At 47.6% G+C, this 19,866-nt stretch overlaps 1 protein-coding gene across 2 annotated transcripts in view; it reads right to left on the bottom strand.

The window, feature by feature from the left end:
• Positions 1-19,866, bottom strand: part of LOC135900542 (uncharacterized) — a 40,573-nt gene that overhangs the window by 17,146 nt on the left and 3,561 nt on the right. For both annotated transcript variants that reach the window (XM_065430022.2, XM_065430020.1), the window contains exons 2-3: positions 4,216-4,330; positions 211-1,092 (exon numbers count right to left, since the gene is read on the bottom strand). In XM_065430022.2, the coding sequence (XP_065286094.1) occupies positions 211-1,092; positions 4,216-4,330 (997 nt within the window). The remainder of the gene's footprint in view (positions 1-210; positions 1,093-4,215; positions 4,331-19,866) is intronic.

Raw genomic sequence — 19,866 nt, 5'->3', positions numbered from 1 at the left:
GACTATATAAACTTTGGAGTTACTTGCAGGCAAAGTGATAGCGGTTTTAAACCCGTAGAAAGCTCGTAGTGTCGAATATCTGATTTACTTATTTACATTCAGGGCTGGAGCATTACAGAGGGGAGTGGGTAGACAATGCCGAAAGGACAGAAAAAAAAGCGGCCACAATTATCGTTGGATTTCGAATTTGCACGAGAATGCAGTGCTCACCCTGTACAGGAATCCGCGGAGCGCGAACTTGTTCTCGACATAGCGACCACTCAGGTTGGGCGCAAACGGAGCGTACTCTCGGGCGATGTCTTGCGGCAGTAGCAGTTTATGTTCGGCGAGTACTTGGCGCGCCTTTCTTGCGTCCGAAGCGTCGCCGAACAGAGCATCTGCGTCGGAGGCAACGGCATCCAATGTGGCGGCGTACATCGTTCGCACCACCGTGTCCTTTTCGTCGGAAGTGAGGACGCTCGTTGAAGACACGAGCCACAGGGGCGCAGCTCTGAGCACCGCCTCGTCGCAGAAGGCGGCGCGCCAAGTCAATCCTCCGGCGGTGTCGGCCCGCGCAATCTCCTCGGAGAACGTAGAAATAGCCGCCGATACCACAAAATAGGCGACGAGTGCCTCATGCCTCGTCGCGCCATCTGTTAGGACGTTTAGCACATTCCGCATGGAGGAGAGGCTTTGGATTTTCAGTTTGCATGAAACGCAGCACTCGAGGATTATCTCACGCCACGAGCTCAGGTCGAAGTGCGGAAACCGCTGTTGAAGGAGGCTCGCGTCTTCCTCGAGTACGGTGTCGCCTGAGCTCTGTACAGAGTCCCGAAGCCGAATGCTCGCCTTTAGGACGTCGCCGCGGAGGTCCACTGCGACGGTTGGTTTGCCTGCAGCCGCTGTTTGTTGCAGCAAGTGTGATTGGATGGACGCGAGCATTCTGGTCTCCACGTGCTCGGAGTTGGAGGAATCCAACACCCGTGGCGCTACGGTGGGAGAGATCCTGAGGCTGTAGCGACCGGTGGCGCCTCTTTGCGTGGTGTCTTCGAACGAGAAACGCGCCGACAGTACCACGGCCACGTCGTACCGCAGGAATAGCAGCCCGAGTACCTTCACAAGAGAGCGCAGCAACAGAAGTATAATAAGAGGCAAAATAGTAATAGTATAAACAGTTCTATAAGAATCTGAGTCGTATTCACAAAAAGTTCATTTCGTACAATTGTTCATTAGAAAAAATTTCCACCAATCACGGGGCTGAAATCAAGAATATTTTTGTTCTCAAGTGGTACTTGTCATTGGCCGGCTGCCTACGCCTTGACCTGAAGGTCACGGCTGGAAGAGCCTCGAAGTCCCTACTGGGGAAAAGTCTCAAAAGCTGGGTCAAATCCCTGATCATCGGGTTCTTCGTAGCTTTCGTCAGAACTACTCCTTGCCTCTGCAGAGAAGGCCCAGCATCCTCTGAAGCCTGCGACCCCTGTGCAGATCGCGAAGCCTTGGGCCACACCCTTGTCTCTTGCACTGCATTCACCGCGCAATCCACAACGCTACTGCAGCAACGCCACCACATCGGCCTTGCTGCACGCTATGAAGATATCTTCTCCGGGCGACCTCCCATCCCTACACCGACTCGTGCAGTTTATCGACTCCACAAACCTGGCCAGACTCGCCTAAAAAGAATGGCAGCTCCTTCAGCCATAAACCAGAGCTCCTCTAAGGTCCAGGAACATGCACAACGAAGCCGCCATCACCTTTCGGCAGTCTACTTTCTTTTACTAGACCCTCCTACTTTCTTCTCCCTCTATCGCTTCTCCTTGTAAAGCTAATCAAAAGTGGCGATGAAGGCGCCTGGAGCAATTGTAATCTCAAGCGCCATCTCTACTGCTTGTCATACACAATGTTAACTAGTTAGAATCTACGTTGAGCCAACTCTTCCGGAATGGTTGAAAATAGATGCTGTGGAAAAGCACATGACGCGTGAAATTGTATATTTCCATCTCATATCTAATTGTTCTTTGCATCTTCTACCAAAATGCTAACCGAAGTCCACATGTCGTTAAAGGTATGAGACGTAGTGCAGCGATGACTAGCAGGCAAATTTTCGAGTGGTGAAGGAAACACTGCGAGTGCACGAGTACGCACAGAAAGATATGAAACATAGCGATGCATGTTTAAAAGTTCAACGCACCTGATGAATACGTGATCAATAAACAACACCGCATGGCCGCGGAGACCTCCAGCTGAGTCTATACCCGGCGAGACGCTATCGTTTTGGAAAGGCCTTCATAAATGTTCTCTGCGGGCCACAGCTGTGTGGTAGGTATCCCAAAACTTCACGAGACAATGTAAGCCATGACCTGTTTACCCAAACTCGCGCTATCCGACCTCCGTTGCGCACTCCGTTTTGATGCTCCGCTTTGCCTTGCGGATAACTGTCCGGCTGTCTTGATCAAAATTCGATTTGCTCAAAGCGAAGCGGTCACGCTAGACCTAAGCTACAGCTGAGTAAAAAAAAAGTATATTTTTTCTCGTTATTGTGATATTTACTAGAGTTATGCAACACCCATGGAGACAGTCATCGAAGGCAGCAAGCCGGTGTACTCTTCCAGACCTCATCGGCGCGTGCTATCACCGACAGAAACAGACGGAACACACAGGAAGTTTACGCGGATGTCGGAAGAAATGTTTGGAGCCGTCGGCTTCTTGATTTATTGTGCGTGTTTCGCGTGTCATTTGCAAACTAGAAATCCATCACATACACGTGCAGTGTAAGTACGACACGTGTTCAGGGCTTGGCAAAATGATAAATGTCCGATTGGCGCACCCAGCGTACGCGACTTGAATGAGTTCTGTGTATTGAGTCCGTTGCCGCGAACGCCAGTACTTTACAGCTTTCAGGAGGGATGACACGATCAGTAGCAATGAGTTTTATTGACTCGTTACCGCTGTCATTCATCATGTGATATACTGCGTCTGAACCGTTTTGCCGGCTGCGAGTGCCGTGGCATCCGCGACGTGCAAGCCGGGTTCTTGGTTTCACGGAGTGTGTTCGCAAGATACAAGTTGTCACATGTGTGCGATGTGTCGCAGGGCTTCTAGGCGTAAAAGTACTTGTTTTGTGTGATGCCTGTCTGCTCAGAAGTGAACTCTGCATAAGGGTTGCCGATCACAGTCATCGTGAGATAGGCTCCCCAGTTTGCTTCTAATTCGTGATAGGACTGAAGGTGCACTAACGTAAACGTGCGGGCAAGTGTAGACTTCCTGAAGCGTTCAGCAAATACACATACCCTTTCCACCACTTATTTAGCTAACGGCCAGTTTGGCCGATGTACACAGTGTCGACAGACAGAGGAAATCTATAACCTGCTGTTCGTTTGTTAACGGTGATGTTTCTACGGTAGTCATTCGCTAAAAAAATATTACTTGAAGATTACTGCCATTGTGGGCTTCTTGCTTTGCTCATTGGGTGTAAGGGCTGAAGCGGTAAAACAGATCTCCTTGGTTTGACTTCCAGACCAGATGACATGCTTTGGCTGTCCAGATTTTTTTTTTACTTCTCACAGGGCTGGAGCCACACCGAGAGTATTTCAGGCATATTTTCGGCGTGGCGACACCAACGTTCATTTCACGGGGTGCGATTATGGCGGTGTTATCACAGACTATATGCGTAATGAGATGTAGTCGTTTTCACAGGCCCAAAGTGACTGGTTTGAAAATGCGCTCACAGAGCATCGTCCGCGAAATCGACGCGACAAGGCCGCGATGCATTGCGCAGAGCTTGCGCGGGAATTTTGAAAGTGCTCGTTTATGGGTGGCTTCCGCCCTGTATATTTACAGTGCACATATTATACCGCACTGGGAGCAAGCTGAGCATGTATATATATATATATATATATATATATATATATATATATATATATATATATATATATATAAACGAGAAGAAAGGGGGTTAACCGAGGGTCCCGATTTCATTTGTCATATCATAAGAAGCCAACAAACATTGACACCAAGGACAACATAGGGGAAATAACACACTAATTTCCCCTATGTTGTCCTTGGTGTCAATGTTTCTTGGCTTCTTATGATATCATATGATATAATATGCTGAGCTTGCTCCCAGCTTGCTATATATATATATATATATATATATATATATATATATATATATATATATATATATATATATATATATATATATATATATATATATATATATGCCTGCGTTAGACCGACCTTGAGCAAGTCCAGCTGGCGGCTGCCAGGCGCCCACCCTTGAAACACGGAAAGCACGCCGATCGCAGCCTTCTCGGGAGTCAGCTCGTGTTCCATGAAGGCTACCAGGCAGCTCCTACGAAGAACAATCATTTATACGCATAGTAAAATCTGACGCGCTGTGACAGTGCGTTGTTAGAAAGCACGGACGCTGACGGAATTGCGCGGTCTGCCTATCCACCTACTCGTACGCATAGAAGCCGTTGTAAGTACTACCTAGTAAATATATTTTATTCCAGTTTACTCCACGTAACGTTTGGGTGGAGGGACGGGCTCTTCTGCACACGAAAAGGGGTTATGCTGCATTCGCTTCACTCAAGATGACAATTTTTTTTGCGAAACTTCAACTACCACATTAGAGTCATTATATGGCACTAGGGTCACTAGAGTGACTACATGGCACAGCAGCGAGACCCAGGCACAGATGCAGATTCTAAGTGGCACTCCCTTTGAGTTAGTAAGCGTTAATTTTTCACAGATATCGCTCACATAAATGTAACGCGTTTTACGCAAAACGTATACAATCATCGGATACGTGGAGTAGCGTTGCATGTATTGCAAGAGTAACTACCGTGATTCTTTCATTTCTAGCTTGGAACTAACTGACCAGATGAGCCAATATTCTTTGACTTTAGTAAGGTGTTCGACATCGTCCGTCACGATAAACTCTTTTTAAAGCTTAGGTTACTTGGCGTTCCAGAAATGTTTGCAATGTGTATAGTGAGTAAAACGAGTTCTTGGGCGAGTTCGTCAGTTATTGCAGGCATAACCAAGGTAGATGTACTGGTAGCGAAGGCTCCATAGACGCCCATTGGTCCAAAAAATGGCGGGTCGTGGGCACTCCAGCGCCCCCTGGATTTTGGGGGGCAAACTACGCAAACGTGACGTAGAATGACGTCACGCATACGTATGCTTTTGGCGCGAATTATAAAGTGGTCTTTCTGTAGAATCCGCGCTTTCGAGCCCGTACCTCTCGAAGGTTGCTGCCTTTCAGCGCGCCCCAACCTTTGCCAGTCAAATGTGCTCGAGTTCCTGCTAGTTATGGCCTTGTTAATGTGCAATTGGGAACGCAATGAAAGTGACTGGTAAAGGAGGGGCAGCATAGAAAGGCAGCAACACTTCCAGACACTGGCGAAGCATGCATGATTCGTAGTGCAAATACTGGTGCTAGTACTTTTGAGAGCTTTTGAGTACAGCAAGGTATGATACACAAAGCACTGGCTCAAGTGCGCAGTTCGCAATAGAGTGTACGGCAAGTATGGTTTTCATAGTTTCATATTCATTGTTTATTGCAGCAACCAAACAAATAGTCACAAAGCACACCCTTGGCACACAAACAAAAAATACATGTCACAGGCAGCACAAGCAGTATTGTTTAAGTTGGCTAATCATCTCAATAGTCACAGTGCAGATAGGAAAAAGCCCTGAAGTGCCACGAACGTTGTCAGTTAGGAAATTGAAAAGTATAGAAAACAATGCTACGACAGCTTCAATTGAAGCAAACATGACATAAGTAGGCGCATCAACACAGACCATAGAGCACACTGGGATTATTCTTCACATTTAATTTCTTCAGCTGAAAGAACATAGAAGGTGCGTTTACATCTGCAAGGCAATGTTAAAGCCAGCTTTAGCACCCTCAAACGTGCTCAACGTAGGAGCAAATACCATACATTGAGCCGGCGTACCATCTCCAGAGTACTTCTAGTCGTTAGCCGGATCAATTTGAAGTAATTTTACGTCAACAAAAGTACACATGAAGTACAGCGTACAGTGAAGTGCAAGGACATTCGCGGGGCAGTAAAGCATGTAATCAGTGTACTGTACGCTACAATATAGCCAGATAAAAGTCCAGCGCTGTTCTGTTCGTTGCGCTGACAACGATCCTACTAAAAACTCTGAGATGCAACTAGCCTGCTAAAAGGTGGCCTGGTAGCCAGTGGTGCCGAGTGGTAGTTATGATGACAATGGTTGATTTCATTATACCTGCCAGCACCGAACTGCAGGGGGGGCGAGCAGGTGGAAAAATTAATCCCAGCGCCACGGAAACTAGGTTAATCCATTGCCTAGAAAGTCTCCTTTCAGAGGCATTCGTTTATCGGTATGGCGTTTTATCTGACAATATTGCACAAGTACATAGGTGACACTTGAACAGGCTGTACATGGCATAAAAGTACCCTAAAAGAGTGACATAGTGGAATGAACGATGAAAGATGCTACATTGTTAAACCATTGCCACTGTGAGCAACCACGTCGCATCCTAGCAAATCAAAATACACAAGTAAAAAATAAAAGAATAAAACCAGGCTGTGAACCAGAAAAAAACCCTTTGCAACCGTTAAACTAATAATAATAATAATATTTGGGGTTTTACGTGCCAAAACCACTTTCTGATTATGAGGCACGCCGTAGTGGAGGACTCCGGAAATTTTGACCACCTGGGGTTCTTTAACGTGCACCTAAATCTAAGCACACGGGTGTTTTCGCATTTCGCCCCCATCGAAATGCTGCCGCCGTGGCCGGGATTCGATCCCGCGACCTCGTGCTCAGCAGCCCAACACCATAGCCACTGAGCAACCACGGCGGGTAACCGTTAAACTAGACTAAGCTGATTTGTTGCACAGGCTGCATAATAGCCTGCAACTTCACAAAATATTCAGCCAACAGCTTGGGAATTGCATCCTTTTCATTTGCTTAGCCTCAGTGCTTGCTTCGTGGCTTTCCGTTTAGTAGTTTGACTGTGCAGTTCAAGATTTTTTCTACGTGCAAGCCAATGCAGCCTCACCCTGACGAACAGGGCAAACAAACCATCATAAACGTCATCACCACACACAGTCAGCGATTTTTCTACCTTGGCATGAAGCAACATGCACAGATCATGCCCTACTTGTTCTTTTCCCACAATATTGGAACTAGATGCGACATAAACCTGCTCGCAAGCATTGATGAAAGCTACAAACGAGGGTGTAGGAACTGACAGGCTCCCACAGTCACCTTCTCCAGGATTTTTGACACTTAAGTACAAGAGAACTTGGCTCTGATCGGCAAAGGCGGCATCCACGCTGTCGCAGTGTACCACGGAGCATCGTTTCTTCACATGCTGCAAGCTCATCTTGAAATGAAGCGCTAAGCGCTTCAAAAGAAGAGCGCGAAGCGTGCAAAGACGGGAAAAGACTTCGCACTGGCCGCACGCCGAAGGAAACGACAAAACCGAGAAAACTGCCGCAGCGGTGCAGCGGGCTGCAAATCTTACCGAACGGTGACAAAGAAGCGACTGCAAGGACGATGAAAACTTCGCAAAAGGAGCTTTTTGAGACCGGCGAGCTAAATTCATAGGCTTTACCAGGGGGAGAGAGAGAGAAACAACTTTATTGAGCCGAGCTCGACATCTTCTTAGACGCCGTCGATGGAAGTGCTTCCCTCTTCACGGGACCCATATGCTTCCCTAGCCGCCTGGCCCCTGGAGATCAGGACGAGCTGGTCTTCCAGGGCGGTGCTGGTTAGCAAGGTCTCCCATCGCTCGGTAAGGGTGGATGAGGCATGGGGTAGGGTAGTGGGGCAGTTAAGAGGTGGGGGGATCGCCTTGATGAAATTGCATACTCCAATGACGTGTTGGAGCGTGCCTAAATGAGTTTTGCAGAAGTTACAATCCTTCTCGTACCTTTCCGGGTACATCTTGTTTTGAAGGTAAGGGTGCGGGAAGGATCCTGCCTGTATTTGCCTGTAGATCGCTTGCTGTTCTCTGCTAAGCGATTTGTGAGGATCGGGGTAACGGCGCCTTTCCGTCTTATAATGGTTCGTAATGTCTCTGTAAGTAAATATGGACTGTGGCTCATCTTCCTCAACCCGGTGTTTCATCTCTCGGGCGAACTGGTGGGCAAGTTCGTTGCCCTCCAGCCCAGAGTGAGCCGGTGTCCATATTAACTCAACTTTCCTTTCAGGTACGTCGCGTTTCCTTTGGAGAATATCTAGTGCCGCAAGAGACACCCACCCCTTCCTGTAGTTGTTATACGCCTTTTGCGAGTCGGTGACAATTCTTCCCACCTTGGGCTGCGCGAGTGCTAGCGCTATAGCGGCCTCTTCTGCCACCTCTGGAAAAGACGTCTTGATGGAGGCGCAGGTTACGAGCACATCCCGCGTCGTAACTGCCAGCGTTGCTTTCGATGAAAACTTGGGTAGTGAAGCGTCTGTGAAGAGAGTGACCCCCTCTTCCTCTTCTATTATTTGATCCAAAGTCTCCGTCAAGGCCGCTATACGAGCTGCTCTGCCGCCATCGCAGACAGCTGGCGATAAGAAATCGCTTCGTAAGCTCCCGCCACTGTGGCCGGGTTAGCCGGGTATCGAAACAAGGCCTGCAAAGACGCGCAGTAATGCACCGCACACTCATGAATAGGGGGCAGGTCAAGAGTGTTGCAAAAATACAAAATTTGCCAGGTTTTCATAAAATCACTTACCTCTTTCATAAAACAAGGTGCTAATATATTTTTTCTTTTCTATTGGCAGATTACATTCCAATTTTGTAGCTTTATTATTTCTTTATATGAGTGTTTTGCCCCCCATCCTCTGGTTGTGCTGCAGTCGCGCTAAACCACTTTTCGGCCCAGCCTTCGCCACCACTTTAAATCCGCCTTGGCATAACAGCAGCGCCAAAATAACACGCACGAAAGAAAGGAACGCTGACAGACATGGACAATTGCTGCACTCACAACTGATTTTAGGCCATGAAAAGAAGTTGAATGAAGTTGAACGCACATGCTGCTTCGCGCATGTGTGTTCGGAGATAAAGAACGCGTGCCACCTCAACACCTCACGAAGTACATCTTATCTTCTTGCAGAACAAATGTCACATGCCGAACTTATAACACAATTGACGTATCACTAATGCAATCACTGCCCTTTCTCTTTATATGGAAGGCTTCCAGTAGCTCTGGTGCTCTCTGGTCTATGCCCCTACCTAATATCTTCGCACTCTGAAAATGCGGCGAATACTTCTTGCAGGAACTGCAGTGCTGTACTAAGCGCACGTCTTCGCTGTTCTTGAAATTTCGTTGGTGCTCCCTCAGTCGATCTTTCAGGCATCTGCCAGTTTGGCCTACATAGGCTTTTCAGCAGGACAGCGCTGTCTCGTATACCACTCCTGATTGGCACCGCACATATGGCCGGGTATGCTTTTTTCCAGATCCACCTTTTACGGATTTCTTGCCGGAGATGCGAGGGCATAGCTTGGATAGCTTTTCTGGAGCGGGAAAAACGAGCTGCACCCCAAGCCTGCCCACAACCTTCTTCAGGTTGCGCGAAAGATTGTGTAGGTGGGGTACTTCTTCCGGTCTTAAGCTATAGTGACTGGCGAAAAAGAGCGAATAATTCGTTGAAGCGAGGAACTACACTATAAGACGGCCATGCGTATGTGCGTGCGCATGCTATTTTGCGTGGACTTCACGTCATTTCTTTCGAATGAAGGGTGAAGCATTGATAGCAATGGCAAGGTTTAGCGCGGCGCTTGTACTCACCGGACGTCGTTTTAACCGCACGTGCCGCGCCATAATGGCGTGAATCAGCACGTAGGCTAGACCGCTCTCTTCGCAGAAGATACATCGCCCTACATTTACCAGGTGTCTCACAACGCTGGAGTGATGAGGCGCGGTGCCAATCAATTGTGTTGCAAGTGTCACAAGTCGATAGTACAGGAGACCGATGGGAAACCGTAGCGTTGCTTAGCGCGTAATGAAATATAATTCAATGAATGAATGAATGAATGAATGAATGAATGAATGAATGAATGAATGAATGAACGAATGAATGAATGAATGAATGAATGAATGCATCAATCAAGCAAGCAAGCGAGCAATAAATCAATCACTCATTATTTCGTGTTCATTAACTTACAAAAACTAACGCTGGGACAAGAAATAACATTTACTGTTCGTTCTGCTCAGACCAGTGTTAGTATGATGATGATGCTGATGATAATGATGATGGTTTATTGGCATTCCCTTTGGAACACGGCACCCGCCGTGGTTGCTCAGTGGCTATGGTGTTGGGCTGCTGAGCACGAGGTCGCGGGATCGAATCCCGGCAACGGCGGCCGCATCTCGATGGGGGCGAAATGCGAAAACACTTGTGTACTTAGATTTAGGTGCACGTTAAAGAACCCCATGTGGTCAAAATTTCCGGAGTCCTCCGCTACGGCGTGCCTCATAATCAGAAAGTGGTTTTGGCGCGTAAAACCCCAAATATTATTGAAACATGGTGTCGAGAAATGGTAACCTAGCCTCTTTGAGTTAATCTGGTATGCTAAACGTGCTTTTTATTCCAGCGTTTTTTTTTTCTGTTCCTGACACATCTACCTTGTACCACTGCCTATGCTTGCAATGGATCCGGTCGTATCATTCTCTTTCCTGCTTACTTTTTTTCACCGATACTCTAAACTTCTCTCGCGCTAAATATCTCGATAGTAGCGTCACTAAAGTTGCTTAGTTGAGCATCATTACGATCCGCTCCTTTCCGAGTTGCCCCGCTAAGCCACAGCGGAGCGGCGGGCGATTTTCACGTTTTAGTTATACGTGTAACGTAGCCGAGCGGACGGATGGATGAATGGATGTTATGAGTGTATCGGGCCTGGCAACCAGGGTCCTCAAGATTGGCAACCATGCTGTGTACGCATGTCAGCCGGGAGGCTGATAAAAAGGCGCATGCGTCCAATAGAGAATTGTTACTCTTCACCCCAAGCTCGAGAGTTGTCTGCGTCGGCATGCTATCTTGATCGACACGTGATGTCAGAAGTTTCTTATCACTCTCATTTCCGCTTAGACTAAGCCAGTTCCATGGAAGTACTTCCGCCCCCTGATCCCCTAGTGCTTTCTGAGGCGGCGGCCGAAAACTGGCAGAAATTCAGCCAGGGAATGGACCTGTACTTCAAGGCAACTTCGTATACGAGTGAACGCTCGAGCGGTCAGAAGGCTGCAGTCTTCCTCCACGTAGCAGGTCAGGAAGCAACTGGTATATTCAACACGTTCAAACTGTCACCCGAGGAGCGTAAGGACTACAGCGTTATTGTGAAGAAGTTTGAAGAATATTGCACGCGAAAGCGAAACGAGACCCATGAGCGCTACATCTTCAGAACTCTGCATCAGCGAGACGGGGAACCGTTCGAACAGTTCCTACGCGATGCCCAGCTTAAATACTTCAAGGAATCAATGGTTCGAGACCAGCTGGTGTGCGGAACGGCAGACAAGAAGCTCCGGACGCGGCTTCTACGGGAGAATGATCTCACCCTGGATAAGACAATAGAACCCTGCAAAGCGGTTGAGTTAGCTGCTAGCCAAAACCAAGCGTGGGAAAAGGACGAGGTCAAGCTAAATGCCGTACGAAAAAAGCAAGCCCAGCAGGAAAGCGCCGCAAACAAATATATTCGCCAGTGCCCGTATTGCAACCAAAGTCACGAGCCGAGAAAACGCCCAGCGTGGGGAAGAACGTGCGGCATATGTCAGGAAAGAAACCACGTCGCAGTGTGCTGCACAACAAAGAAAAGCATTCAAGAAGTTCACTGTCCACCGCAGACTGAAGCGGAATCGGACGACGAATTCCAGATTTTGGCCGTGAGCATAAACGATGTTACGAGGGACTAACACTGGATAATCCCGACAGCACTGTCTAATCACTCAATACGCATGAAAATTTACACGGGTGCACAAGCCAACTTGCTTCCTCACGCCCTTTTTCTCAAGGTGACTGAAGGAAGGCGTCTTACACCATCTTCCACGCTGCTGAAGAGCTACGGGGGCGGACTAATAAAGCACTTTGGAACTGTTACGCTGTCATTTCGCATCGGCAAAATTGAAGAATTGACTGATTTCTTTGTGGTCAAGGAAAGCAAGCGCTACTGGGCCTTCAGGCTTGCGAACGTTTCAGAGTAGTTTCAAGGGTAGAAACGATTCAAAGGCCTGCTGATTTGAAGACACAAGTTTTCGGTGAGTTTCTGCAGCTGTTCCAAGGCCTAGGATGCATAAAGGAACAGCCTCGAGCTGAATGAAGGAGAAAGCCCAGTATCGCTGCCCTCACGCCGAATTCCGCATGCGCTTCGTGAGCCACTGCGCCAAGAGCTGACCCTCATGGAACGTCAAGGAATCATCCGAAAAATGCAAGAAGCCGCTGAGTGGGTAAGCCTCCTTGCCATCGCCGGAAAAAAAGACGGCCCTTTGCGTGTTTGCATGAACCCCAGGCACATAAACCAGTGCGTGAAGAGCGATCATTATGAGCTGCCGTCCAGAGAAGAAATCGAGTCCGAGCTTGCAAGTGCAAAGGCATTCAGCAAGCTTGATGCTAACTGTGGTTTTCATCAAATCCCCTTCGATAAAAAAACTTCAAAAATTTGCACTTTTGCCACGCCGTTCGTAAAGTACCGCTTTTTAAGGCTGCCCTTCGGGATATGCACAGCGAGCGAAGTGTTCCAGAAAGCGATCGGCAACATTTTTGACGGTACCCGCGTCTGTATCGACGACATACTCGTGTGGAGCACAGCACAACAGGAACATGATAAGCGCCTACGAGCAGCACCACTGGCAACAAAATCGGCAGGATTAACGCTCAATCGTGAAAAGTGTGTCTTCGGCACGGATGAAGTAAAGTCCTGATCTTGCTTCGAAAAGTAATGACCTGCCCTTTGAGTTACCATACATTGTCTTTTTCCTGATTTCGTTTTTTTCTTAAGTAGTTACTCATGGCAGGTTTCTTTTCCATTGCCGCCACCCATGAGAGTGTTTCAGCCTCTCTGACTTTCCGCTTGACGTTCTTTGTTGCTGTGTTGCTCACCTTACAGGCCGCATGCTTGCTGGTAAGCTTCCTACTTCTCTTCCTCAACAGTGAATCAATGTCTTTCCTGTACAGATACCTCCAAACTCTCCCAACCGATTTACTTTCTTCCATATTCATCAGTAGTTCTTCATAATCAATTTTTCTGTGAGCTTACCTCACTTCAAAACTAGTCCAGCCCATATCACCCTGCACAGCTTCATTTGTAGTCTTCCCGTGAGCGCCCAATGCGAGGCGACCCACTGACCTTTGGTTACCATTGAGTCTTGCTTGTACCCCTGATTTCAAGCAAACAACCGCATTTCTAAAAGTAAGTACAGCAACCATTACACCTTTCCACATACCCCGGAGCACCTCGTACGTATTGTATCCCGATAGCACTCTGTGCTTCATTATGGCTGCATTTCTCTTCCCCTTTATTGTTATTGTTTTTTTTCCCGTGTTTCCATATATCTGTTGTCTTCGTTTACCCATATACCAAGACATAAAGTATATATATTCTTTTACCCGAAGTATTTCCTGGCCTTGTATTGCCACTGTCTGTTCACTGTTTTCATTGAATGTTGTTGCTGAATACCATTGTTCACCAGCGCGACTTGAATGCTAAGAAGAATAACGAATAAGCATGGCGTGAGCAATTGGGCATGCCTTATCAATGTTGACATAGGCGCTTACCTTCACATAACACGCGAAACAATTTTCTGCTATCGTATACAAGGTACTGAACTTTAAATATTTGAGTGTAACAATAACCTGTCTAATATGTATTGGAACGCGCATATAAGCGACAAGTGCTGCTGCGCTTTCAGTAAGGTATATTTTTTACGTGACAAGCCGTAAAACGCTCCCGTTAATCTTAAAGACCTTTTCTATTTTACATTAATTAGGCCTAATCTCTGATGTGCTTCCAAGGTGCGAGACTTTTATTTTAAATACAGGCACAAAAACCTAGCAACAGTCCGAAAGCTCAAGTGATCCCAAGGATTCATTCCAAGTCTTGCAAGCTCACCTGCCACAATTCGTATATTGCAATATGAGCTCGAAAAAATCAGAAGTTTGTTAATGTTTCTAAATTAGCTGAATATGTGTTTCTAATTCGTATGCTAGTAGTGTCCGCCTCCTCGGATAATTCAGCTCAAGGTCAAGGATTGTACACTCTTCCACAGGCGATTTTTAAAGAATAGCGGAAAACTCAAGAAATAATCAGCCGTACTCTGCTTGGATCACTTTTGGCAAGACTCAGTCTGGTTAACCTCCATGCCTTTTATTCCTCCGCTATCTCTCTCCCTTTTACAAGAATAGATACATGGACGCTGTCTCTTCTCCCGTGAACAATAGCGGATGGGAATAAACTGGGCGAAGAAGCATAAGACGACCTATAGCAAAGTTATGTTCATCCTTTGTGTAGTGCTTTATTCAATACTTATCTATCATGTGTATTTCGCTGTGGTCTCCATGCTTTAACATCGTGTGCACGTAGATTAAAATTAAATTAGTAAGTAAATAAATGAGTAAATAAAGAAATAAGTTATTAACAAGTGATTAAAAATTTAGAGATAAACATTCTAATAAATATATAGAAATTATGCAGATACAATGCACATATTCGAATCTATGTGATACGAAGCTTCGTGAAGTGTTAAACGCTAATATTTTGGCCATTTCTTTCCCGCCTCTTTGACGTGAAGGCGCGTTCGCGTGTGCTCTCGTGCACCCGTGCTACGCAATGGGACAACTCGTATACGGGCGTGTATTCCTTATTGATTTCAAATGAATCAGCCGCTACTTCGCCAGTCTCCCGCTGTAGGTATGTGCCGTGGTACGAAAATTATCATAACACATGATATGGTATGGTATCGAAAATTTTATTCAGGTCCTTCAGGTCGGGCAAGATTCCTAGCCCGAAGTTGGCCGCTCCGATGTCGGGACAGAAAGGCCTCTCGGCCGTATCGCGGGCCCGATGGACTGTCTCTTCTAGTTCCGGGCTACGGAGAGGCGCGTCCCAGTGCTCTTTGGTGTTGTCCTTGTCGCTGCGTTACGCGGAGCACCGCCAGAGAGTATGTTCTTAGTCTGCTACGCTACCACATCGAGTGCCAGTAGATGAAGCCAAGGCTTCGGGAAATATTTTGCTTATTAAAAGGGGATTCGCATAAGTTCCCGTCTGCAAGAGCCTGAGGGTGAGAGCTTGGGGTAGGTTTAGCTTTATGTGCGGAGGTGGATATGATTTGTGCGTCAAGTAAAAGTGTTTCGTGAGTTCCTTGTATGAGAGAAGATGGTCCCTGCAGCACGTAACCTCCAAGCCTGGCTGCCTTAGCGCCACCAGCTCTGTAAGCTCTCGCGCCGCGTCGTGAGCCGACTCGTTGAGATTAGTCGGAGCTCCGTCAATTTCTCCCACGTGTGCGGGAAACCAAATGACCGCATGCGGGTTAACGTCCTTGCTGCAGACGGTCGCCAGGGCCTGTCCGGAAACGGTGCCCTTGGCAAAGGCTCTCACTGCCGCTCTCGAGCCACTGTGTATTCCGGTTCTCTTGACATCCAGGAGTGCCAGGGCGATGGCTACCTGTTTGGCCGTCTCTGAATCTGCTGTATATAGCGACGCGGAATTCGTGACGTTTCTCCTACCATCCAGGCAGACCGCGGTGAACGCTCGCCTGCTGTGTTCGAACGCCGCATCGACAAAAAGTGCGTTCGTCTGCTAGTTCCCTGGCTTTCTCGAGCAGGACGTTGGGCTCGCCTTCTGCCCACGTTGTGTACTAGGTGCACGTTCCTCGGAACGGTCAAGACCATGATACAGCCCCCCCCCCCCCCCCAAGTTCCTCTGCATCTCCCAATACTTATCTTCAACCGTGGCGGGCGAGATGCCTACCCTGTTCAAGATTTGTCTTCCAGACTGAGTGGTGTAGAGTATCATGTATTGAGTTTTCTATTACGCCTCGGCAATCTCTTTTAGAGCGTTGTGCATGCCCAGCTGCATGAGCCTCTTGACCTTCGCATATAAGGGTAATCCCAGGGCTCCCTTATTCACCTTTCTCAGGAGCGCGTTGAGTTTGTTCCTCTCCACCCTCTGTCATTCGTGCATTGCAGCGGCATAGGCAAAGTGACAAAGAACGAAGGCGTGCACCAACCTTACGACGTTGTTTTAGCGTAGGCCTTGCTGTCGGTTGGTGGCTCTCTTGATGAGTCTAATGGCTTTGTCCGCCTTCTTGGTGCGACGGACGATCGTTTGGTTGTCGGAAACGTTGGCTTCGGTCGTCATCCCGAGGACACGGATAGAATCTACCCTCGGGATGATTTTGCCGTCGCTCGTACGCAGAGTGGTGCCGGTTTCTTCCTGGTGTTTCCAGCCCTTGGGTTTGTGTCCCATTCTTTTTGGCCTGTACGGTAAGAGTTCGGATTTCCTAATTGAGCTCGTGAGTCCCATGGGGACGAGGTATTCCTCCGTGACGTTGATCGCCTCCTGCAGTCCTTGCTCTATGTTACCATCGTTGCCGCCTGTGCACATCGTCCGCGTAAATCGTGTGCTCGACTCCGTCATCTCAAATAGCTGGTTGGCGTTGGCATGATTCAAGTATGCGTGTGATCGTGGCCTGTTCAAAGCATAGAGTAGTTGTGCTGGCAGGGGGGGGGGGCGATGTTCAAGACTGGCATGGTATTCATTCTTTTTACTCGAAACGCGTTTTAAGTCGTTGTAATGAGACAGCTGGCTGAGAGAACATGTAACGAAGCCATTTAGAACTGAGGTTCAACAGCGCGAATAAAACAAGGACACGAGGAAACAAATACCACATACAAGCGCTGTGGCAGCACTTGTCTGTGGTATTTGTTTCCTCGTGTCCTTGTTTTATTCGCGCTGTTGAACCTCAGTTCTAAATATGAACCAACTAGCCCTCATCAAGATCCTACTAACGAAATCATGTTATAGCATTATCGCTTATAGATTCGAAAACGTACAATCCACTTTCCTTTCTTTGGTATCGTCCATGGCGGATCCAAGGGGAGGGGGAGGGGGCGGTTGGGCGATCGCGCCGCTCCCAAACCCATTAAGTTATGCCCCCCCTCGCTTCCACCACCCTCGAAAGCGATTTTTCGCCACGTGGAATTTTCGAAGCCGCAGAGATGACTATCGCTGCCCGCGGCGAGCACTTCTACCTTTTGTTAGGCGCGAAACTGGCTAACGCAACGACCGCATTTGTTGAAAACAAGCCAGTAACTTCCTCCCCAACACCAATTTTGCCACTTTATAAACTAGAAGGTTGTTTAAATAAGTTGGCTATCAGCGCGGCAGCGAGGAGGGAGCTTTCCCTTCTCTCTCTCCTTTACCCAGAAACACACGCTCCCTTACTCCGCACAAGTATGTTAGGAGTCCGTACTGGTACGAGTCAACTATCAGTACCAATAGATCTGGAAACCGTTCAGTGGCATTCAAACTCGCGATTGTCGTCGCACACAGCGTGCCTTACGCTCCAAAAGAGGACAGTACAAGTCACCTTCAGCGGCGGATATAAAACACACAAACTGGCGGCAAAAAACTCGCGAAGCGCGCGGCGACCAACGCTGTAGGCTTTTCCACTTCTCGCAATTAATACTTCTTGTATATGGAATACGGCGGGTGAAATCTATAGCATTGTCCTTCGTGACTCCTTTAAAAAAGTTCCAAGGCATTGAAATCCAAAAGTCGCATTTATCAGACGTGTACAAAGCGCGTCCACGTTTGCGGGCAGAAGTTGTGAACGTAGAGCTCTCGGTGCACCGTTTGTGGACATAAGTTGTGAGTGTGTAGATTTGGTGTGTCCTTTTCCATGTTTTGCCCCACGTTATCTCGCGGATTTTGTTTCAACCTCCTCAGATGGGTTAGACGACAGACCTCCAGGGCTAGTTCGCCGTGCGGCTGAATCCGTGCTCCACGCAGAGACGCCAACTACAGCTGCACGTAATCACGGTTTCATAGGTAGTGGGTCGGTGTTGCGTCGCGTCGGTCGAATACTGTCGCGACGCAACATTTTGCACTTAGGACAAAAACAGGTGTGTTCTCTCCTGTTTTTCAAGCAGGACGCGAGGCCAAAAAATTAACCGGAACTAACCGAAATCGAAATGGTAGCAGGGAACAAAGGTACAAAAGTAGACCAGCAGCTGCAGACCAGACCAGCCTAGCTGTCTGACGGTGACACGAGAAAATGGTTTCGACAACTTTCCAGAATTTTGCAAAATTGAAAATGCAATGCTATGCAGGAACAAAGATTGCAAAACAAAGTTCGGAGTTTTGGGCATGAAGGGTAAAATTGTTCATCTTATTTTTACCATGCTGACAACTAATGTCCATGTTTATGGACACTCATTCGTATCGTTTGAAAATAGAATAATAAAAAAAACATTTCTCAATTTTTTCTTTCTCTGTACTTCTGAAACCACTTCAAATGAAATGTGAAAATGTTTGTTTTCTTGCTTGCATTCTTCTCAGTAATGAAGAAGTGAAGTGTCAGTTGTACTTCACTTATTTGTCTCCTCACAGTATTTAGTTTTTAGTGCCGTTACGAGGTATTGCCATGCCAACCGGTGTGAACAACTTGTTTTCAAACTGGTCACATGGTCGTCTGCAAGGTGTCGATGAAAAAGGCACTAAGGGATGCAATTGAGTACAAATCATGACAACTTTATTACAGAGGTGTGCTTAGTTGCGCAACCCCCTCTTCCCAATAGCATTAAGGAACCGGCCCCTCCCCCCTTCCCCAAAGTAGGCACCTGGATGCGCCGCTGGGTATCGTTGTATAGAGGAAAAAAGTGATTACACGAACAGCATGTGTCTCACGCACAGATGGCGCCATTATCACACCACGGATGGCGCAATGGGGGCTAAATTTAGCCTCCAGCTTGGCCTTCGCAGTATATGTGTCGATAGGAGCGGGAGTGGTCACGTCGAGAGAGAGAGAGCTCACTCATAGTAGACGTAATCCATCAAATTCAAACTAGTACTAGGTACGAGTTATGAGGTCTACACGTATGCTTTTTTTCGTCAGGAATTTCAAACCTGTTCGGTTGTGGCCCCCCTGAGTTCGACACGTACTATCCAGAAATGGTGTGAAAAGATTGTAGCTGCAAGACGGAGGAATAGCTAACACATTTGATCCCGGTGGAACGTGTCCGTCTCTATACGAAGCGCGAGCGCAGGAGCTCCACCCATTTAGGTGGGCTGCATGCTCGAGCGTTGTATGAGGTAATGTTACTAGACAAAAAAAAAAATAGGAGTGCAAGGTACCGACATTTATTATTCTTGCAACCAGGCAACGTCGGACTCAGCAGACCGCGGTGCAGAGAGCAGCATAAACCGCAACTCGCCGTCGACGCCTGGCGGGCAGTTCAGATCGTTCTAGTGAAAACAACGCAAAGAGACTTCGCCGCGAAAACACTTTACTGTGCAGTGCCGAAAATTGAGCTCTCATGGAGCCGCTCCTCCCACTTACACTGTGACTGTGCCGCGTGTGCCTCGCAGGCCTGTGACTTTTTTTTAGGCGCACCTGCGCACAGTAAGAACAAATGGTGTACAGTTCAAGCGCAACGAAAAAAAAAACCTTCCTATCACTGTCAGTGCTTCTCTATTCGAGCGAAACTCCCATTTACTTGGATTTTTTTTAGCAATCTTGCGCCGCCATATCGCAGAAGAATGGATAGTCGCGCCAGCTGGTGTTGAATTTTCGGCAACAACCTAGAGCGCAGGTACATCGAGACAAGGACGAGGTGACATACAACGCAAAAGTGCTCTACACGGCCGCCTGTGTGTGTGTGCGCGTGTGTGCGTGTAGGCGT

The sequence above is a fragment of the Dermacentor albipictus genome, chromosome 5 (assembly GCF_038994185.2).
Source record: "Dermacentor albipictus isolate Rhodes 1998 colony chromosome 5, USDA_Dalb.pri_finalv2, whole genome shotgun sequence".
NCBI classification, from domain to species: domain Eukaryota; kingdom Metazoa; phylum Arthropoda; class Arachnida; order Ixodida; family Ixodidae; genus Dermacentor; species Dermacentor albipictus.
The sequence above is the reverse complement of the archived record's forward strand: the minus strand, read 5'-3'. Positions and strand labels throughout refer to the sequence as shown.